The 23883-nt window shown below is 41.8% G+C and overlaps 1 protein-coding gene and 1 pseudogene across 2 annotated transcripts in view; one reads left to right on the forward strand and one right to left on the reverse strand.

Moving 5' to 3' along the window:
* Positions 1-2315: 2315 nt before the first annotated feature.
* Positions 2316-9310, reverse strand: LOC101567909 (annotated as a pseudogene).
* Positions 8829-23883, forward strand: part of Armc2 (armadillo repeat containing 2) — a 106325-nt gene continuing 91270 nt past the window's right edge. Inside the window, exons 1-3 of one of the 2 annotated variants that reach the window (XM_004637510.2) lie at positions 8829-8970; positions 12845-13097; positions 17017-17089. In XM_004637510.2, the coding sequence (XP_004637567.1) occupies positions 12880-13097; positions 17017-17089 (291 nt within the window). In that variant the 5' untranslated portion in view covers positions 8829-8970; positions 12845-12879. Of the gene's footprint in view, positions 8971-12844; positions 13098-17016; positions 17090-23883 lie in introns of those variants that run through there. The other variant, XM_023722327.1, reaches the window with a different exon arrangement.

Here is a 23883-nt window from a genome sequence, read left to right on the forward strand (position 1 = left end):
GAAACACATTTAATTCATAAAGAAAGCAAACCTTCCCTCCTTTGAAGTCAATTATCCAGGTGTTTGTCTCAACAATGAAAAGCTAATACATTAATCTAAATAAATATTAATAGTAATCCCATTCATCTCTGCTAGGGCTGCATGTAGAACTGTGACACGGTTCTGGCCAGTGAGATGTGCAAACTTTGTTGAAAGGCTTCTAAGAAATTTTTTTTTTTTTTTTTCAGAACTGGGGATTGAACTCTGGTCCCTGCCCTTGCCAGGCAAGTGCTTATTCCACTGAGCTATCTCCCTAGCCCCTCTAAGAAATCTTTTTCTTCCCATTATACAGGAAAAGAAGGACTTTTCCTCGCTCTCTTGTCCGTGAATTGACACTGTGATGTGAATACACATAGCTAAGTCCCAGCATAACCTCTGTGATGTCGAGGCCTCTGTAACTGACACTCGTTGGACCCTGTGCTGCAGGACCACACTAAATAGTCCACTTCCAGGAGAGCAGCACAGTCTAGTTATCAAACAAAATAATGAATGTTCTTGGTATTCAAACTTATCAGGGAATATTTTGTTATTCCCAACCAAAAGCTTCCAAGAGATAAAGGCATACTCAGTAATGTCTCATGAGTGATTTCAACCAATAGCAGGTCTCCAATTGTCTCAGTTGGGCTCTTGATCAGGAGAAGTACTGAAGCAGGTGTTTAGGATGCAGCAGTTCATGGACTCGTACTGACTCATTTCCTAGTATCTAGACTATGCTCTCCTCCAACAAAACACTAACTAGTTCGCATTCTTTGTAGCCAGCTACTAATTAAACAGACACTTGTTAGTTAGCACCCTTGCCAACAGCTTGAGCTCTGTAGGGCACCCAGATGGGGCAATGCAGTAGCAGCAAAGGACTAAGGAAAGAGCTGAGCCCCGTTCAGTAGAGGCTTGTCCTGCGGTTCTTTACAGCTGATCTATGGTTTAGTTCAATTCCACAGTCTTGTGTCTGTCCCAGTCCATGAAGAGAATCGCTACAAAGAATGCGAACTAGTTAGTGTTTTGTTGGAGGAGAGCATAGTCTAGATACTAGGAAATGAGTCAGTACGAGTCCATGAACTGCTGCATCCTTTGCTTTGTAAAGTCCACAAAGTTTCATTTTAATGTATATGTACTTTTAAATCTGTATGCAAAGATTGTATAGGCTATCAATTTGATGAACTCCTCATGGGGACTGTATGATAAATATAATTAAAGCACTGAAAGTTCATACTGGCAAAAGCAGCATGTCCTGAAATGAATATTAGAATTCTAAATTGATTTTTATTCCGTGCCAGAATTTTTTTGTCATGTTTTCTGTTATAGCCATAAAAGTCACTACGGGAATTGTGAGCATTAATAAAGTGTTTATTTAGCTTGTGTTTTTCAAGAGTATATCTAAGAATTAAATCAAGATAGACTAAAGATATTAACTATGAGAGATGTATGGTATAAACTATGATATAAAACCTATGAACTAAGTCTTCAGATAAAAAGCTCTTATGAGTTTATCATCTTGTTGAATCTTTTGCATCCAAAAGTGAATAGGCTTATATTATTACCCAATCTACCACCCATGTAATTGTCTTAACTTAAAGTCGAGAAATACGGCAGGTATTTTCAAGTGCCTTGTCTCAGTCACTCTTCTCTTATTGTCAGGACAAATACCCAACACCCAAAATGAAGGGAGGAAAGGTCTAGTTAGCTCACAGTCAGTGGAGGTTTCAGTCCATACTCAGCAGGCCCCAACACGGAGTGGCACATGGCAGATGCAGCCGTTCATGGTGGTGGCGGCAAAGGGCCAGAGCAAAGGGAGTGGGGGTAACTCAGCAACTAGCTAGCTTCTCTCCCCTCCTTACGTTTTTTAAATTGAATTCGTGTTTAATAATTACAGGCACCGTGCCCCCCTCCCCCCTGCCCAGGCAGCAGCAGGGTGGTACGGGGCTGGGGCATATGCCTCCAGCAGTGAGGATGGCAGACCCAAGAGTGATTTTCAGAAAATAAAAAAGGACCTCAGGGGTAGGCAGTAGCACTCCCCCTCAAGATACACCAAGTTTCACGATTTTATATATAATATATCTCTTTGTCACCAGGGGAGGGAGAGGGACACCTGGCGGCATCTTGGAGGGGGCCCCAGGCAGCCCCAAGCCATCCTGCCTTTTTAGCCACTTTATTAGCTCGGCACATCGCACTAGAGGCACCCACTGCCATGGCCACTGCTGCTGCTGCTGCTGCCCCTGCAGTCCAGGCGGCTGGCCAGCCGTCAGCGTCCAGGGGCTCAGGCCCCAGCCCCACTGCCCTCAGCGGTGGTCAGACTCCTCAGCCTCAGCCTCCCGAAGCTGGACAAAGAAGGCTGTGACAGATTTAAGGGCCACACCCTTGCCCTGCTGCTCCACGGGGTCCTTGCTGCTTTCCCAGCTGTAGCACTTCCTCCTTCACCACGTCCTTGTCATACAGTGCTTCGAAGAACATCCGAAGCAGGTTGGGGGTTTCTCTAGTGTCACTATAAGAGCCTGGAGGGCGTAGAGTGCTTGTAGCTCCTTCTGTTCATCATTGACTGTTCTTCTGTAGCAGTCAATGTCCAGCATTCAGCACTGCAACATCCACTCAGAGAGGAGTCCCAAAGATAGCTGCAGAATAGCAGACAGCTGTCGTGAGGGCTCGAACTAACGTGATGGGTGCTGTCTGCTGCTCACTAACATTGGCCTCTATCCAGTCGAACACTTGCTGATGTGGCAGCCTTCCTGCAACAGCTTCTCTAGCTGCCTGCTCAGCTCCTCTGCGGGAGTGCCCTCTGCACAGGGGCGTCCGACTCCTCTCCCGGGGTATACTTGTTTAGCAACAAATGCATGAACATCTTGGCCTGCAGGTAGAAATTCCTTGCAGCTGAGCTCAGCCTCTCGCCATAGCATTCCCACCTCTTTGGGACCCATGCTTTTGCACAGGAGGCCCAGGAACTCCAACAGGAGGGAAGCAGCTTTGCCCAAGGTTCTCAAAGGCTTTGTAGCCCCCCTAAACAATTCTCCCATGGGTACCCCACCTTCCTGCGGAATGGGTGTTCTGCCAGGTAAAGCCACACATGGGGGGGAACAATCTCCATGTCCTCAGCCAATTCCAGAATTTCATACAGCCCTTGGTAGTACTGTTGCAGGCAGTCTGAGTTAGATAGAAAATTGCAGGCAGTCAGACAGGGTCAGGCCCTCGAAGGAAAGAACAATAGCCAGGCACCTTACCACTGTGGGAAGGATGGAGGTATATATCTCCACGTCTCTATATCTATAGCCCCTGCTATAAATCGAACCTAAAGACTGGCATCCAGGATTGATCATTACTCAGGAAGAATTACAGTCTGAAGGCCTCCTGATAAGGTCCTGTTTTACATTCATGCCCTCTTGCTACATGACTCGCTACCCCATTTGGTCCTAGGCCTAATAAATTTTACCTGAGCAATGGTGCTTGTAATCCCATTGGTTCACCATAGTTTTGTCCCACCCTGCATCTGCCTAAGTGAGACCCCTTTCTCTCTACCTTAATTCCGCATGGTTTTACACTATAAAAGTCCCTGGAAGAAACAGGTTCCTGGGCAACCCGCTCAGGCCCCCCTTCTGTCCCTCTCTGACAGAAGCTTTCCTTTCCAATAAAGTTTTACCCTCAACCTCCATTTGTTCCTAAAATTCATTCTTCGGTTTTAGAGAACACGAACTCATCCAGGCCAGGTTGGGAATTTCACGTCTCTATATCAGTACCAGGTGGTGGAGAGGAGACCAGCACACAGCAGCCTGTGCAGCAGCCTCCCCATGTGCTCCTGAGCCATGGTGCTGCGCTCCAGCATGGACTTGATGCTGTGCTGCACGAAGATGAAGAGAGGGAGGGTGAGGCCAGCTCCTGTACGCACTGCACTGCTTCCTTCATGTCATTCAGGTGGAGATACCCCTCAGTGATGGCCTTGGGCTTCTTCTCCAGCTCTTCCTCAGAGACAGTGGCCTTTGGAGGGCTCACCAGGGGAAGGGAGGCTTCCCGCTTTAAGCTGTTCCGGTACCAGTCCCGGTCTTCCATGAGGCTTGCTGCCTTGCGCAACCCCTCCAACTGGGAAAGCCACTCTCTACTTTGCTCTTCCATTTTGTTGCTGAAGCTTTGCTTGGTGGCAGTTGTCCAAGCATGATCAGATCAGTCCCCAAGGTCACCAACCTGTTTACTCCACTCTACTTAGCCTCCCGGGTCCCCAGCTTTCTCACCTTGTTCCTAGCTCAAGTTATTCCTCTGCACTGCACGTCTGTTATCTGTGCTCTCTATAGGTACTGCTCTTTGAAGGCCGGAGAAGCATTTCAAAGTACTGGTAGCTGGATGAGTAGATTCTGATGCTGCGTCTGAGGGCTTGGTTCCTGAGACCCTGCTTCTGCCCTTGCCCCAGCTGAGTCCTGGTGCAAACATCTGGTTGCTGGAGTCAATGGAGCCAGGCTTTGTGATCTTAGTGAGTCATGAAATGTCAATGGGGCAGCTGCCTTTGCTGATGGGACAGTGTTCCAACCACCATCATCCATGAGTGGGAGGCCATGACTAATGGGCAGGCCTGGAGGGCCACCTCAGCACTCGTCACTGACCTTGGCCATGAGCTGTTGCACTTCAATATGTTCTCTATGCTCCTCCATCTCGGCCTCCTTGTGGATCTGGTCAATGGTCTTGGGACCCTGATCTCCATGGTGTGGCACCCAATTGCTCTGTCATAGATCCAGCACATCCTGTAGCATAAATTGGATGCGAGATGATGTCTTCTTTTCTTTAATAATTTTTTCCATCTGGTTGAAATACTGATCCATTCTGAGCTTGGCTTTGGCAACGTCCAGGTCTTTACCAATGGTGGTAAGAAGGCAGCAGAGGCATTCCAGGGACTCTTTATCACAGTTATCCCCTCCTTACATTGTAATACAAATTACCCACCCCAGGGCCAGGGTGTAGCACTCACACCCACAATTATCAATCACAAACCCCAGAGGCTGCCCCATGACTGCATGAGGCTTTAGGGGAACAACTAGACACAAACCATAACATGCTATAAACACTCTAAGTCCCTCTTGATTTTTATAGCTTCATACAGCCTAGGAAGTAGTTCTCATTTGTACAGAAGAAGAGCATTGACTTCAAAATATTCCTATAAAGTACCTGCTTAGGCAGATGCAGGGTTGGAGGTTCGATCCCAGGCCTGTTGTGCTGGCCCTATAGTGATACCCCATAGACACTGCACTAAATACAAAGCAACATCAACAACAACAAAAAAATATCTACATATGGACCATGGCAGGACACAGGCTGGACTTGTCTTCAAGACCACCTGGCTTCAGGTCTTTTTACCTCTGTGTCTATGGGCAGATCCCTTAACCTCTATTGTCTTCACTTTTAAGCTGAGGTAATAATCCTTGAATTAATCTTTGGGGCTTATTTTAAACTCTAAATATACAACAGAAATGCAATGCTTTAAATGAAAGCAATTTAAAACTATAATGTTAATGAAAGCAAGAGATACAAAAAGGAATATTGTGGGACTGTCCTGCTTCAAGGTTGTATATGGTTAGATTTCTGGACTTATGTGTAAACATAAGTATATAATTCTTTATGCTTATTTTTAAAAGTATATTTTAACTTTTAAATGTTTTTTCATCATATTCTGTAAGGACTTAAAGTTCAACATATCAATACTTGATGAAAAATACCTGTTTTATGATGTGCCTACAATGTTTGATATTCAGATAGATAGTGAGGTTAAGCTTAACAGCCTAGGTTGTATGGTAATAGCAATAAGCTTGTCTTCTGGATGGTTAACAACCTACGTTTGCAGACCAAAATTAGAGAAAAAGGAGGGCCACAAGGAAAGCCAACATTTTGGCCCTAGACTTCCAAGGTCAATTAAGACTCAGGACATATGAGAACTTGTACTGTAACATCATGTAACTAGGAAGTGCCCCAAATTTTCCGATCAAGGAGATTATGGGGCCAAAGAGGAAAGTGATCGATGATGTAGAGTGTGCCTAAGGAGAGTCACATGGAGAGAAAACATTCTCTCAGGCTTTCACGAGAGCACATTGGCCAAGCAATGGCCATGACTCATCCACATGGCTGACACTGACAAAGGTTCTACAATCTGAGATACAGGATCTCAGGATAAATCCCGAGGGGATTTCACTGACCTTATCAGACCCAAAAGCTACAACTCTTGTTGCATAGGTCCTGCTTTACCTTGGTCTTAACCATCCAGCAGAAAAGTATAAAAACGAAGTATAAGAAGTAAAGCCATGGTGTTATGTTGAGCTGTAGGGGACTCAGGTCAACATTTTCTGACATTGCCAGTTAAGTGGAAGACCCAATACTATTATGGACTACTGAACTCTTTTAGAATATTTTGCTGAGTTTACACACCTATAATATTTAAATGATGGAACTTAACAAAAAAAGGGGAAACAGATGAATGTCCATTTTGTATCTGTGTATTCAAAGTGGTTAGGATAGATATATAGTTACATTCTCTTAATGAATAGAGTGATTTGTTCTAATGGTGTTTGTAAATAGGCTATCAAGTCTGCATCTTGTACAGCAATCAACCACTAGGAAGAATGTATGCAACATGTTAATTATTGAAACTGTCCTACCACTTTGGTTTGAAACTGTCTCATTGCTATTTGTTTCTCAATAAAATTGTGGAAAAAAAAACTATAATGTTTTGTCTTTAATCTCTCTAAGGTATATAAAATATGTTAACATTTATTTCTAAAAAGAAAATTTTACTTACGAAGCCTACCTGTGCAGGCAGCTGAGGCAGAACACAGGTAGATACATGGGCCCTTGGTGTGTCAGCCTAGACAATGTCCCATGCAGTGTTCTGCAGTGAAGTAAACTGCGCAGCTTTACTGCTTTAAATTTTGGTTCCTATAATTCTGCCCTTATCACTCTTTTCAGTCGTTCTCACTTGCTCAACAGCATCTGGTCTTCTGGGTTGGCTTGCTGCAGATTTCAGTAGCAACCTTACAAGGACCCTTTAGACAAGACCCTCGGCACAAGAAGTAGTTAGTAACTGCTACATAACAGATAGTAGGCCATTTCAACTGAGATGGTAATTGTATAATTATTAGTTCCAAGTGAAGTGAGGCAGAGCACAAAAAGGCAGGATACCAAGAAACATACAGACCTCATCACAGTTCTAAGGGGCCAGAGAATGGCAGGGGAGGATGTGCGAGAAAAGCACTTTTGGAGAAAGGAAGGTGGAGTGATGCTTCTTTGTCTCAAATCAGTGTGTGAGAGATGTGTCCCAAACCAAGTGGGCCCACCAGAGACAGCGATCCTGTGGCTGTTGGGATAAGCCTGCATACTCAAAGTCCCTGGGGGAAGAGGTGTATAGCGTTTGCTCTGGAATGCATTTGAAATCGAAGCCAGAGCAACCCTGGGAGGTTTAGGTGCAGGGGAGGAAGCAGAGACAACTAGAGGTCACATCAGCAAGAAATCCAAAGAATCCAGGAAAGACCCAAATGCGTACATGGGCCAGCACAGCAAGCTCAAGGCTACTCAAATCCAGGGAGGACCATTCCATTTCTTTCCTCTTTTCCCTGTCTCTACCCACTTGGATCCATGCTGTATCTTATACAACCTCTAGGGCAGTGGTGCCAATCCTATGGCACACATGCCTCAGCTGGCTGTTACCCTTAAAAACTCTATGACCAAGAGAGGCCAAAATAGTTGCATTTACCACATCTCACAAGTTGTTAGTTCAAATACTATTTATAGTTTTATATGACACAGAATGGGGTCCAGTGGCAATAAGTGACACTTGCTATGATCATTTATGTTGAATTGGTAGGAAATGTTTTGACCCTGAAGAACACAATATTTTGTATCAAGTCCTAATATCCAATCAACTAATTTATTGTCTGTCACATGTGAAATCCTATTGAATTCCTTGAAGGATGCTTACATTCCATTAGTTCAGGTATCATTTCCCACAAAGCACATAGTATGTGCGCACAAATTTTTCTATTTAATTATTCTTTACAAGATACTTAGCACTAAAAGATGCGGCATTTTTCCAATGTTGACAACAACACTTAAACTGAAAAATCCTTATATTTATAAATCGTGGTGCAAAGCTGAGTGGGGAGTGATTATGGTCTCACTTGTATTTAACACTGTAAAGTGTTGCTGAGTGATCTAAAAGAACAAATTAAAACTGGAATGAAAAGGGGGGTTCTTATTAACATTCAACCATGATGATGCAGTATGGGAAAAAAAAAAAAAAAAAAGACTTGCCAAGGGTGATCTAGGCTCGAATCTCGCTCGCTCCTCCCCCACCAGGTCCTCTCCTGTGAACAGAGTCCTGGGAGCTGCAAAGCCTGCCTAAAAGCTGTGTGAACGCGCTTCGTAAATCCTGAAGCGCTGCTCAGATGCCAGGACCTGCTCACGGCCAACTGCTGACCACTGACAGCCATATGCACAGCGCTTCAGAGGTACTCATCCAGGCTCCATAAAAGCTCAAAACAGAGCTAGCTACCACTGCGTACAAGCCTCCCCTTGCTGTGCGAGGACACCGAGAGGTTAAACACCTAGCTCCAAGATACACAGAGCCACAAGTGGAAGCAGTGAATCCTGACTCTTACTCCAACCATTACAGCTGCTGTCCTGCCTACTGTAACTTAATAGCGGCGCAGAGATCTCATAGGAGCGCAGCAAATGTGGTCAACCAGTTGCTGCTTTGAGCGGAGCCACCTCCCCAGACTCCCCGGCCTCTTCCCTCCAGCCTAGCACTCCAGCACCTGCTAGCGCCCGCCTTGGTACGCCACGCATGCGCCGCGCAGGCCCAGTAGCGGAGCAGCGCAGTACGGGCTGCCCCGCCTGCCTTCTCCAGCGCCGCCAGAGCAGGAGAGGTGGAGGATGAGCTGAACTCCGCCGGAGTTTCTGTCTTCACCGTTGTCACAGGTACTTTGGGTCAGGTCTGGAGTCCGCTTCCCTGTGGCCGTTCCAAACTCATTTTCCCGTCCTCTGCCTGTCCAGCGGCGGCCGGGGACTGCGGGTTGGCGTCCCGGCGGGAGGTGGTTTGTGTACGGTTACCATGGAGACTCGGGCCGGCCGGGCGGAGCGGGAGCTCTGGAGGGCGGGCGGGCGCGGTGAGGATGCTGCTGCGGAGCTCGGTCGGCCCTGACCTGGACCCGCGGACCAGTGGGCATTGCCGGGAGTATGGGAGCCGCTGTCTGCGCGGGAGGTGAGGCGCCCCCCGGGGTGTCTTGGGGACCCTTTCTGCAGCCTTCTGCCATTCCATGTTTAATCTAGCGAGGCATAGGACGAAGAGGTCGGGCGCAGCCATCTATTTATTTCTATGCGCTGAACAACTGTTCAGCTGTCTGGTACTTAATAGAACCTCAGTAATATTTGTTGAATGAAAGGGTGGTAGCTGAGGGGCTTTGTCTAGGCAGGCAGGCAGCATAGGGAAAGTCACTGCAGACTGTTGCTGGGCTCCTCTAGGCAACAGATAGCGTCCCAATAAATAAAGTTTATGTGTAACAGTATGTGTCAGCCAGTAAAATATATGGATGTGTGCAAAATGCCTTTGATGATCCATTCCCACACTATCACAGGAGGCCTTCCACCCCACCCCCACTTAGAATTCTTTTAACTTAGTAGAAAAGCCAGTCCAGGCCTTTATTTGTGTTCTAGTTTGTGAATTTATAAGATATTTGATATAGTTATATTCAATAAAATGCTTAATAAAAGTTCTCTAATTTCGCAAAGTACCCCAATGTAGAGTGTAAAACTTATGAAATAAATAAAACACTGAACAAATATTTTCTTTTTTGCAGTTTCCTTTCTTTTTTAAATGAAGTTTCATTCACTGGCGAAATTTTTTCTGTATTCCTTTATTAAATTAGCACTTGGACAGTAATTTGTTAATGTTTCTAATGACCTAGCACCATGCTAAAGAACTTTAGATGGATCATTTTACTTAACGCTCAAAATAACCCTCAGATGATTCTCATTACTTTCAATATTTCAGAAAAGACAACAGGCTTAGAGTTTTAGTGCAGGCCTTTCCCACAATCAGAGACTTAACTGTTGCACCGTTGTTGGACCCGTACACAGCATCTATTCTCTTTAGCATGACCCCATTTTAAAATTTTTATTTATATTTATTTATTTGCAGCGCCGGGGATTGAACTCAGGACCTTGTGCTTGCCAGACAGGCACTTATGAGCACGGCCCCATCGAAGGCTCATATTCACAAAAAAGTAATTCAAAGTCCTAGAAAGGGGATGAGTATTTAATTTGAAGGGAAAAGTGTGAAGCTGTCCAGCCTGTGCCCTGTTGCTCCCACCCTGTTAGCACTTTTGTTCTGGTCAGCATTAGCAGCAAAGGTAAAAACAATTTTTTAAAATTAGGTATGAAATTCTATAAATGATGCCTCTGGCTTTGCCTGAAACCAGTGAGAAACACTGCCTTAAAAGAAAATTTTCAGTATCCTCCTGCTGGTGATGTCCCTCTGTTGGAGTCCCGTTTGCACCACAGACTCAGGACAACTGATGCAAGACAGAATTCATCTTCTCCCCCTTCATGATTTGCTTCTCTTCTGCTCAGTTTAAAAGGTTCTCTTGGGCTGTGTATGGTTGTGCACACCTGCAGTCCCAGCCCTGTGGGAACTGAGGCCAAAGAAAAGGAGGGAGAGTGAGAGACTGGAAGAGAGAAGAGAAAAGGAGGAAGGGGAATGTAGTGCAAAGCACGGGACCTAGGTTGAAAAAAATAATATGGGATCTGCCAGGCCAGTGAGATAGCTCAGCAGACTAAGCACCTGCTTAGGCAAGCACAGGGACCAGGGTTCAATCCCCGGCACCACATGCTGTGCTTGCCCCGACCCTGGGCGCTTTGAGCCAGCCACCAACACCAGGTGTGGTGGTACATGCCTGTAAATCCCAGCCCTGGGGAGGCTGAAACAGAAGGATCATTGTGAGCCCGAGCTGCTTAGTGAGAACCTGTACCAAAGGCATAAAATGTGACCTGCCAAGGAAAGACAGGCAGGAAGGAAAGACTAGAAGTGGCAACAATGAGCATTTTTTACACACTCACCTAGCTCAACTTTTTTTTTTTTTTTTTTTTTTTTTAGCTCAACTCTTAAGAGGGCACTTGGCTTATACCTGCTATTTAAATTTGTTTGTCTAGGGCTGGCCAGATAGCTCAGCAGACTAAAGCTCCTGCTTAGGCAAAGCACAGCAGCCAGGATTTGATCCCCAGCCTGCCATGCCGGCCTCACCCCTGGGGCACACTGGGACAGTGATTGAGACTGGGCATGGTAGTGCACACTTGTAATCCCAGCACTTGGGAGGCAGAAAATGGGAGAATCACTACAAGTCCGATCTACAAAGTGAGACCCTATAGACCGTTCCCTAAATACAGAAAAAAAAATCCTTATACCTAAATTTGTTTGTCAGGTTTATTATGCACTTAAATAATATATGTAAGTGCATATGTATATACCTAAAAGATTTTGTATACCTAAAAGTAAATTATATGGAATATTTTGAAATGAAAAGCCAATCATGTGAGGAGTATTAGAAATAAAATGTACTAGGTCTGCACTTTTTTTTTTTATTTGTGTTGAAGTACACAATTCTAGAAACTTGAACTTGCTTAAGTGCAAAATCTTATATCAATAATTCCTTGCATAGTATTGCTTATCCAGTAACTTTTCTCTATTTTAATGCAGCACCTGGACTTTTCATATGAAAAGAGTGACATATTATTTGTGGTTTTCATCCAAGTCTTTTCCTTGGAAACTCTTGGGGTGGTGTTTTTTAGGTTAATGTTTTTCTTTTTTAAAAGAAATTAATACCTAATGCCATATACGAATTTGAAATAAACTTTTCAAAATCTGGATGATTTTAAGGACACTAGGTCTTTTGTAAAAGGGAAGAAGACCAAGAAATGGAGCAAAAGGAGAGAGAAGGGGATGAAAAGGATAATTAATGTGTCAGTACATGTACTGGCTCATCACAAGGAATGTAATCGTCATGTACTGCAAACGTAATAACAAATAAAAATTGAATAAACATTGGGACTGTTTTAAAGCCAGATTGGTCTTCATGTATACACTGATGTTTGAGAAGGACATGTATTCTTGTGACCTTTGTACATAACTCTCTTTAACTGTTTAAGATGATTGGGAAAGGAATATTTTATATTGATATTTGATATGTATTCATCTAAGACACTGTCCCAAATTAGAAGGTGATTTGAATTAACTTATTCAAAAATATCATGGACAGTTATGGGGCCAAACCATTCCCAGAGGTTTTTTGTAAAGCACATGTAGTTTGACCCCATCAAATTTATTGGAAGAAAAGGAAACCTTAAAACATTAAGCAATCCCTTAATGTTGTCCTGTACATTGACTATGAGATAGAGGTTGGTGGTGTAGCTCAGTGGGAGAGTACTTCCTGACTGTACATGAGGCCGTGGTTCAACCTTCAGTACAACCCCCACCCAAAAGTGAGATGATTCTCTCTTCCTTTATCTTGGGTTTCTTCCTTATGTGTCTTTTCCTCAATCATACTTTGGCACAGCTGTGCAGCCCATGTTTTGAGACCTATTCTTTTTTTTGGTACCAGGGATTGAACTCAGGACTTTGCACTTGCCAGGCATCTCCCTGATCTCTGTTTAAATTTTTACCTAAAAATTGTTTATGGTTTCTTTTCGAGCTTACTATAAAAGATATAAAAGAGTATTTTAATATATCGAAGGGCTTAAGCACTCCTTTCTAAAACACTGGGTTGCAACAGTTGATATTTATTGCCCTATATGTTTGCAGGGTGTCTGAAAACCATTTTACTTTAAAAAGGAAAGATGCTGTCTTCAAATGATAAGAAGTTAGAAAAAATGGATCCATTTTATCAACCTTCAGTGTCCAAGCAGAAGACCAGTGCAGAAATCATAAGTGAAGCACGAAATGCATTAAGAACGGTTAGAACCCAAAGACCATTTACGCCCCAAGAAGACCAAAGGAAACTGTTTGGGCCTACGTCATCAAGGACACTGGAAAATAGGCCTCCTTCCTCCTTCAGGTATATGACATTTTACTTGCAGGTACACCAAGGCTCCAGAGTACATTTTCCCTTAATTTTGTTCTATTTATCTGTCCTTCTCCAAATCCCTGGCAACTACAGATCTTTTTATTGTCTCCATAGTTTTGCCTTTTCTAGAATGTCATATAGCAGGAATCATACAATATGTAGTGTAGGAAACCAGCCTGTTTTGGTCAGGTCCCTATTTGGGCACCACTTGAAGGGGCCTAGACTTGCTAGTTTGGCCCCTGACCCAAGGAGGAAAAAGAATGAAAGACAGTCAGACACAGAGTTGGTTTAGAATGCAACAGCCACAGGGCTCTTGCCTCTAGTGGACAAAGAGCCCTGAGTATCTGGCTCACCTTGCTTTTAGTCACTTCGATGGGGACAAGTGATTAGAGTAGCAGAAAATTCATCTGCTTCCTGTTATCTAAAGTATATGCCCCAGTAAACAACTGGATCTCAGCTGTGTTGACTTTTCCCTAAAAGCTGCAAAGTACCATCATCCTGTATGTTGCCAAGGGAATACAGCCTGCTGGTTTTTTTTTTTTTTTTTTTTTGTAACCGGGGATTGAACTCAGACGCTTGTGCTTGCCAGGCAAGTGCTTATTCTACTGAGCCATCTCCCTGGCCCCTAGCCTGCTGTTTTTCTCCTTTGTGAATTAGGCCTCAGTTATTAGCTGCTCTCCTATAATGTAGTCTTTTCAAATTGTCTTCCTTCACTTAGTATCATGCATGTGAGTTCCCTTTATGATTTTTCATGACTCGAGAGCTCATAGCTTTTTGGTGCTTAATGATATTCCATTGTCAGGATGTACCACAGTTACTCATTCACCTAAAGAAGGACATTTTGGTTCCTTCCAATTTTTGGAAATTACAAATGAGACTGCTATCAACATCATTGTACCAGTTTTTATATGGATATAAGTTTTCAGCTCCTTCAGGTAAACAGTAAGAAGACAGTTGCTGGATTGTATGGTAAGAGTATCTTTACTTAAGTAAAAAGTCACTAAACTGTCCTCAAAAATGGCTATACCATTTCATACTTCCACCAGCATGAGAAAGTTACTATTCTTCTCCGTCACCTCACCAGCATTTGATATTGTCAACAGTCTAAAGTTTAGCCATCTTAAGAGGTGTATAGTGGCACCTTTTCTTTTAATTTTCATTTCTCTGGTGATATATGATATGGAACATTGTTTCTCCATCTATATGTTTTCATTAGTCTGGCATTTGTTCAGGTTTGTGACGCAGTTTTTATTTGAGTTGTTTATGTCCTTAGTGTTAGATTGATTGATTGTCTGATTTATTCATTTATCTGGTACAGAGTCTTACTATGCAGTTCTCACTTGTAGTGATCCTCCTGTCTCAGCCTCCCCAGTGCTGGGATTATAGGCGTGCACCACCATGCCCAATCTCTGTGGCGCCTGGGGATCAAACCTGGGTCCTTGCACTTGCCAGGCAGGTACTTAGACTGCCAAGCTACTTACCCAAGCTGTTTCCTAATTGTTGAAATATACTGTTGTGTTTGTTATTGTCAGTATTTGGGTTTTGTTTTTTGAGTCAGGCTATCTCTCTTTCTCTCTGTGTATTCTGGGCTGGCCTCAAACTCACAATCTTCCTGTCTCAGCCTTCCAGATATTGAAATTATAGGCATAGGCCACCACATCTTGCTTATTATTGAATTTTAATAATTCTGTGAGCATTTTGGGTAACCATCTTTTGTACTGTACAGTATGTCTTTTGCGAATGTTTTCTACCAGTCTGTGGTTTTTCTTCTTGCTCTCTTGACAGGTTCTATTGCAGAGCAGACAGGATTTTAAATTTTAATTAAAATATTTCTTTCATGGATCATGACTTTGATGTTGTATAAGAGTCATTATTTTACCCAAGGTAATCTAGACTTTCTCCTGTTATCCTGTAGGAGGTTTACTTAATTTTTGTGACAGGTGTAAATGTCTGCATCTACTTTCCCCTTTTGCATGTAGATGTTCATTTGTGCGGCACCATCTGTCAAAGGCTATCTTTCTGCAGTGCACAAAGTCCCTGATCAGCTTAACAATTTTGTATTTTACAAGCATGTAAAAGTGATATGTACTCCATAGAACTGGGACGTTCAATTTTGATCTTTTCCTGGCATAGCCATATGCCGTAGGATACTCTCTTTTGATGTGGGCAAATTGGCAAGCCATGGCTTCCAGCCGGCCCCCTGACCGTAAGGGCAAACAACCCGTACCCTACAGTATACACTTCTGGTATATTAAATGCAATTTTGGCTACAAAATTTTCAACTTGTGCTATCACCCCACTGTAAGTTAAGGAAGTTTGCATTGTCTTTGCTCCTTTGTCAAAGATCAATTGCCTGTATTTATGCGGCTCTGTCTCTGGGCTCACCATTCTGTTCCATTGGTCTATTTGTTCCTTCACCAGTACCACACTGGCATGATTATGGTACCTTTAGAGCATGTTTTTGAAGTCTGGTATTGTCAGTCCTCTAAACTTGTTCTTTCCTTTCAATGTCATGTTGACTATCTGGGTGTTTTGCCTCTCCACATTAACTTTATAATTAGTTTATTGATATCTGCACAATTATTTGGGATTTTTATTAAGATTGCATTAAATTTTAGACTGAGTTGGGACCGACTGACACCTTGATAGTCTTCCTAGCCATGAAACTGGAATGTCTCTCTGATTATTTAATTTTTTTATTTCTTTCTCGTTTCTTACCATCTCTTTCATACAGATGTTGTATGTATTTTGTTAGATTTATGTTTAGGTATTTCATTGAAGTGGACGCTAACTTACATGGTTTTGTGTTATCCTTTCAGTTTCAACTTGTCTATTTCTGATATGCAGAGAAGCAACTGACTTCTTTGTATTAATCTTGTATCCTGTAGTCCTGCTGTCATCACTTATTTTAGGAGATGTCAGTTCCTTAGGATTTTCTACATAGACGATCATTCCAGCTGCAAACAAAGTTTTATTTTATTCCTAACCCATATGCCATTTACTCCCTTTTGTTGTCTTATCGCATTACCTAGGACTTCCAGTGTGACACTGCAAAGCCGTGGTGAAAGGGGACCTTCTTGCCTTGTTCCTGATCTTAGTTAGAAGCTTCAAGTTTTTCATCATGATACATGATGTTGTCTGTATGATGTACTGCATTGAAGAAATGTTCCTTCTAGTACTAATTCGCTGAGAGCTTTTATTGTGAATGCTGTTGGATTTTATCAAATGCTCCTTCTGCGTCTATTAATTGATCGTATGATTTTCTTCTGTACCACGTTAGTGTGATGGATTGTGTTAATTGATTTCAAGATAATTGTTTTTCAAGTTTGCCTTTTTTTTTCTAGATTTCTAAAGATAATTCTAAACATTGGGTCCAGGAAGTTACTTTGGAATAAAATGGGGTAGTGCTGTTTGTCATACCAAGTTTATAAAGGATATAAACTTTTTATAAAAATCATCATGTACGTTTTTTGCATTATTTGGTATTTTAAAAATCTTCCCTAAAGCAGTAAAAGTCTTATTAATAAAATACATTAAGGGCCAGGGAGATGGCTCAGTGGAATAAACGCTTCCCTGGCAAGCGCAAAGGCCTGAGTTCAATTCCCGGTTCTGCAAAAAATAAATAAATAAAATAAAATAAAATGCATTAAATCTGCAATATATTTTAACTTTTGTTAATTTCCTACTATCTTGTTTTGAAAATCTGTATCATTTTTATTGTTTTTGTCTTTAAAGTTAAAAAAATCTAAAAAAAGTTTTTTAAGTACTATAACATGTTAAATTGTTGTTTTCTCAAGGCTTATGAGTTAAATGCTTTTACTTGATTTTTAGTAACAGTTAGCTAACATATGTTAGGAATAAAAGAAATAATTCTTCACAAACTGTAACTCTGCTCTGTCTCTTACGTCAGCCTCCACGCATCCAGCTTTGAGTCATCTGATTGCAGGCCTATCTCTGGCACCCGTCTCAGCCCACTAGAGCTGGTGAGTCCTTTGCCCTCTGTTGCCACCAGGACTGTGAAATGAGACTGGCCCCGACGCTTGGAGCCAGCGCTTCTGTATGCCAGGGAAATTATCATGTGGACCTCACTGTGCAACTAATGCAGTAGTACAGCAGATGCCTTAATAGTTTTTGAATATCATAGGTAATATAGCTAATGAAACTCTTCAGTAATTTACCTGTAGTTTGATAAAGAAGAATGTTTTTTAAAATATAGTAGTTTGGTAAACAAAATGTTTCACTATATATCTAATTTTTAAAAATAGGTATGTATTATTTTTTTTGACAGTTATACATAAAATTTTATATTTAAAATTTTTGATATATATCTATATATACATATGTATATATATTAGATAGATGTTGACAGAGATTTGTTACAAAGAGCAACATCAAATATATTCAGATAAGATGCTGGAACCATGAAATAAAACCATAGTACTTTAAAAAACACAATTCTTGAGAAAAAGAGCTTTTGGAAATTAAAAATAGGATAGATTCCATTGCGTGAATGTGTATCTTTTTTAATCCATTCATAAATTGATAGGAACAATGACTTTTTAAGTATTAAAAGTGTAAGTTCAAAATCAGAGTATCCATAATTAATAATATCAAGATTATACATGATGTGAACAGAATGCTGTGTAGAAATGATATGTAAAGTATTTGTCAGCATTTCTAATGCAAATGTGATTATTTTGTAAGATCCCTTCTAGCTCTGGTTTTATGAAATATGTGAATGTAGCATTTTCATCAATAAAGATTAATGCATTGAGCATTAGTTTAAAATCTGAATGAGACCAATGTTAAGCAGCTATGAAGTTATTTACCACGTGTTGTAATGACCATGTTTTGAATTATTTCAATATGCAGTATTTGAAAAATGTCAATACATAAAGGAAATGAATATAATTGAGTCAATATATTTTTAAAGCAACTTTTATAATTTAGCAGATATTGCAACTTAATATAAGTCACTATTAAAATTGCCCTTGTTAAAAAAAAGAATAGAAATGAAAATAACTCAATAAAGCAATTAGAACATAAGGTTTCTTTGCAAACAAATGTGCAACAGAAAAACTGAAGAGTTGCTCCTATACTGGAATAGTAAATTCTAGAAAAGCAAACAGATTAGTAATGTCCTGGTCTCTTATTCCTCATTATTCTGTCCCAGGGACCTTCTTTTGGTACAGTCTTTTGCTACTTACATCTAGATTTCTAAATACCACATTGCCTTGCTGCCATCTGACTTACGAACTTGAGGAATTATCCCACTTAAGAATGATGACAATTCAGCTTGGTCTCTCCCGTCACAGCACGTTCATGTTTTCTGTCCCTGCTGGTGCTCCCAACGTGGATGTAACATAACTTTGCTTAGCTCAGTTTTCTTGAACTGCACTTACGCACATGCTTATACCTGAGTCACTAATGATGTCTGATGATGACAACTTTGCACACCCGCACCACTTTTTGTTATCGCTAGTGTTAACAGTTGACTTGCATTTTCAGTTTTGCGTTGTTGCTATTTCAGCCCTAGACTCTTGTCTGCGAATCTGAATTGCCTTTGTGTGTTCAGGAGCAGCAAGTGCTCACGCATTCGGTTCAGCTCCCTGTGGAGCTCTCTGGACATCCTGCCCACGCCTCTCCTCAGGCACCTGCTGCCGGGCTGCATCCCTGCACTCCTCAACCTTATCCCACAGGAGCCCCTGCTCAGTGTGAGCTTTGCCCTGTTTACTGTATTTTTTTCTCTTTTTGACTCTGATATTGGTGAAGCAGTCCCCTTTATAGCTTCTTGAAAAAGACTGCATGGGAAATAAATTATTTGAGATGCTTGCTTCCTTTTTGTCCTTTCTAGAAATGTATAGGGATTTTCCCTTTGTTCTGAAATTTTGTGATAATGGGCCTTTTGTAGCTGAATACTTGAAGTGCTCTTTCAAGGTAGAACTTGGTGCCTTTTAGCCATAGGAAGTGTTCTTGAATTATTTTGATCAACTCTTCCTCACTTTTAAAACAATTTATATTAACATGAATTAATTGCACCTACTGATTGGGTTGTGTTTGGTATTTCCATACATGCATATAGTGTACACTGAGCCAATTTGTTTGCTTTTCTAGAATGTACTATTTGAATACAGCATAGGAACAACTCTTTAGTTTTTCTGTTGTACATCTTGTTTGGAAAGAAATTATGTTCTAATCCTTTTATTAAGTTATTTTTATTTCTATCCTATTTTTAATTTCCAAAAGCTCTTTTTTTCTCAAGAATTGTGTTTTTATGTAGTACTACAACTTTATCTCATGGTTCCAGCATCTTATCTGAATACATTAGTGGTAGTTTTGACTTTGGGGAGTTGGGGTGAGTTTGAGACCAGGACTCACTGTGTAGCCCAGGGCAGCCTTATGCTCTTGATCCCTTCCTGCTTCTACCATGGTGAGATGACCAGGCCTGGCTCAGTCACTCTAGCTTAGCTTTTGGCTCCCTTTACTGCCCCCATTGCATTTCTATGCTTATTTTGGTCTCTGTTTCTTATGCTGGAGACTTTCCCCTCGTGCCTTACACTGCTCATTGCCATGTAGTCAGGTTGGTTAATTTATAGGTTATACCCATCAACACCTGTGGGTGGGGAGATCTGGTTGAGGTGTGTTCTTGCTGCCACCTACAGTGACACATCTTTAGGGACTCCCTTGTGGGCTACTCAGATTCCCTAAAGAAGAGGTGCCTTCCATGCAGTCTCCTAAAAGACGAAGTCTGGTTGCTGGCTTCCAGAGCCAGCTGGGGAAGAAGGCAGGATGCCCAACATCAATATGTAAATAATCAATAACCATGTTATAATACGTGTCCTGCCAAGTATAAAGACACCTGTTGCTGGGAACCCTTACTTATGATACCATTTAGACATGGTCTGTTTTACCTTAGCTCAATAATACATGTTTTCCCCTTCTCTTGGGTTCAAGGCCTATCTGCACAAAAATTAGAAAGGAAGGAATTTCAGCCAGTCTTCCCTACCCTGGTCACCCACCTCCTAGGCCTATGCTACTGGAAGTGATACCAATTCTTAGACTTCACGGAGATGGAATGTGAGCCTTCTCAGCATTTACTACTATGCACATATGTGTGCTTGAGTGTATGTTTAGTTTTGATGAACTATTTGACAGGAGGTTGCAGGCTTGATGATTCTTCCTCATAATAATTCATGAGTCTGCATCTCATGTGAGCAGAGACAGTCTTCTGCATAACCACAACACTATCACCACAGAAAACCAGCATTACCCCATAACAGCAGTAATGTGTGGTCCAGTTGTCTCAAAATGTTGGTTTTTTGGGTTTTTTTTAAATATTTGAGCTGGGTGCAATGGTGCACTTGTAATCCCAGCACTCAGGAGGCTGAGGCAGGAGGATCACTGTGAGTTTGAGACCGGCCTGGGTCACAAGGTGAGCTCATGGCCAGCATGAACTATATAGTGAGAGCCTGTCTCAAAAATAAAATAAAATATTTAATGCCTCTGAAGAAGATTATACTTGTTTTTATATTGAAGATGAAAAAATAAATCCCAAAATATTAAACATAAGCCAATATGCAATAAATAATTTGTTCTCTATTTTTGAAACATGGCTTCTTATGTATGTTGCTTTTAGAGCGACTCAAAGTCTTAAGCCAGTTATGTGAATTATTACTGTAGATTTTGGCAATTCACTCTTTTTTTTAGCCTCTATGGCGTTCCCATTGCCTTATCAAAGCGGTGCTGTCTTAGACTGCACAATAGGTGTTAGGCTGAGACAGTATTGGCATGTGCCTCTGGTTAAGGTCATGAAATTAAATTTTTTACTGCAGAGTGGGTGGGTGCTGTGTTCAAAATAAGAGTAATCTAAGAAATTCATTCCCAGTAAAATGACTGCTTTAATGTATAGGCCTTTTGTTATGGTAGACTATGTAAGGGCCTTAAGCATATTTCATTTTAAACAATAGTGAAAAATTAAAGTCCACAGTTAAAACATTCTGAAAATAGCCTCACACTACCTGCCCTTCCTCCTTTCCTTTTTTTCACTCCCATGTTTCAAGGCACCTGTGACTCTGGAAGCCTGTAAATTGACAAAGGGAAGGAGAAGTAACCAGAAATTGGATTGTGGGGTGGTGGGTTAGATACCTGGGGTGAGGGAGGGAGGGATGGAAACACAAGAGAGAGAGAGTAGGGAAGGTGCCTGACAGGTAGGGGAACATTTGCTGAGAGAGTTTGTGAGTCTTAACCAATCACTTTTCTGGCTTAAGGCTCTTTCTTCAATGTCTTTCCCTTCTCATATTTCCTTAAGAAAGAAAGACCCAGAGCACAGCCTATTCCAGCTCCTGCTTGTCTAGATCAGTCAACTCTTTTCTTGGGCATTTACCTTCTCTCTGTTTCTCCCCTTCCTATCTGGCCTAAGCTCCCCCACACCCTCCAGCAGGCCATAGGCTGCCCATTTTTGAGATTACCCAGGGCTTCTGCAAATAATGGAAAAGAAATGCTCCTGGTTCCTGGCTGCTCAGGCCTTGGCTGCTGGTCACCTGGCACACAAGGACTCCTGTTAGCACCTGCAAACTTGGAAGACTAGGAAAGTGTGGTACTTTGTAGCCACTTTTCATTGGCACTTAGGCAGGATTGCCAGGGTACGTTTTTTTTCTAAGCAGTTCTTTCCCACCCTACAGTAGCCCTGAGACCTGGGGCAGTTCCGTGGTAATTCCTCCTATCTTTATTCTGCTGCTCTATGAGCTGGTATTCAAATTTGTGTACTCAGCAATCACTCCTCTCTTACTTTATACTGAATGAAGCCAGCCGAGATATGACCATATGAAGTAGGAGATTTTGTTGTATCACATTGTCATTCGAATATGTTTATTTAGACTTTTGACATGCAGAAAAGACACAGATCTTGAGAGTACAACTCGATACACAAACTAATCACTCAGCAACAGGCATTTAAAAAGAAAACAGATCTCACAGAAGCATCAGAGAGGTCATCTGTGGGGTTAGGAAGGCCGACTCCTCAGCCACTGCCTCCCCGGGACAAGCACTATGCTGACTTCTGACAGCACTGATCAGTGTGAATACTAATAAACTACTTTAGATGATCAAAGCTCTGAGTGTATTTGACAAGTGAGACAAAATTTAGCTTCTTTTAAAAAGAAGACTTAGAAACTCATCGATGTCTTGGGGATGGTGGAGACCCAGGGTCAGAAAAAGTAGAGTGAGAATGTCCAAGCAGAGGTTTTCTCTTGCCATTTTCGAAATGCATGGTAATGTTATGGCAGCGAGTCTCACACTGCAGCTGACAGAGGCGTCCAGAGTATCCATGGACAGAAATGACACAGAGCTGCTATTTTGCAAATGTTGGGGCATGGGAAATGTTTCAGTATTTACTTCCAGGAGGGATTGTAGTGCATGGATATTAATAAGTGCTCTGCTGCTTTGCTTGCTAGAGTGACTTTCTGAGTGGAAGTCACTCCTTTCACAGCATAACCAGGGACTTGAGAATAAACAAGGACACTAGGTGAACAGTTGGGCTTCACACACACACACACACACACACACACACACACACAAACACGCATGCACACACGTCTTCATGTAAGGTGAAGAGACCCTGCCTTCTGTTAGGCATCTGAGGAGTCAAGGGTAGAAACAAGAGCCATGGTGATAGGATGAGTCACAACCCGCTGGAGCTCTTAAAGGTTCTGTGAATTGCATCTTCCTTGATAAGTTTCCATGAAAGTTTGTGTGCCTTCAGTAGACATTGTCTCATCAGCGAGATGAAATTATAAAATCTGACTTTTCTAGTATATCCATCACCATTCCTGTTGCTGGGACACATTACCTGACCCTGGAAACTTAAAGGACAAGTGTGTTTGGTTGTGATTTCAGAGGGTTCAGTCCATGGCTGGCTGCCCCCCAGGCAGGACTGTCACGACACACAGACCTAAAGCTCAGAGCTGCTTAGGTCAGAGCAGCTAGGGAGCAGGTCATGAGGAAGAGCACCAGGAAGGAAGGAGCCAAGGGACCAGATAGAGTCCCCAAGGTCACAGCCCCATGACCCTCCCAGATACTCTGAGATCAGCCAGTCAGGTTGGCAGTCAAGCCCAACTGTCCCACCTGGTGTCCTTGTTTGTTTTCAAGTCCCTGGTCAGTGTCCTGAAGGGAGGCAAGGTTCTCCAGTGAAGACTGAAACTTACTTGCAGCACTCTCAGATTTCTAAAAGTATCTGACTTTGATTGTTTTAAAACTTTTTTTTTTTTTTACTAATTTTCTTAATAAAAGCCATTTTCTGCTTAAAGTGGAAGAATATTTTGTAGAACCCAGCATGAAATAAATTCCTGATTTGGTTAGTAGTGTTCCCTTGAAGAACTGAAAATGCCTTATGTGCATTGCTTTATAGTTGATATGGTCCAGTGAGATACATGTTCAAATAGGATAAATAATTTGTTAAAGGTCAGTAGTAAAAAGAAACTAAAATTTCATTATACAGTTGCAAATTTGCAGTAGGAAAATAATGCCTTTTCCCCAGGAGTGCTTATTGTACTTTATCTTGCCTACCAGAGATAATTCGGTTATTTTCTTTTGGAGAAAAATTAGCTTTCCAGACCATATTTTTCCTTTAATAAGCCCTTTTATTTAGTACTAAGAACATTCGTAGCAATTTGGGCATCTGGAGAAAGAACCACCTGCTCCATCTACGTTATTCTTTAGTAGACTCATGAGCCTGTGCTGCAGTTTCAAGGCACTGTGCAGTACGGACATTGTGAGATAA

The sequence above is a fragment of the Octodon degus genome, unplaced genomic scaffold (genome assembly GCF_000260255.1).
Source record: "Octodon degus isolate 3935 unplaced genomic scaffold, OctDeg1.0 scaffold00090, whole genome shotgun sequence".
Taxonomy (NCBI): domain Eukaryota; kingdom Metazoa; phylum Chordata; class Mammalia; order Rodentia; family Octodontidae; genus Octodon; species Octodon degus.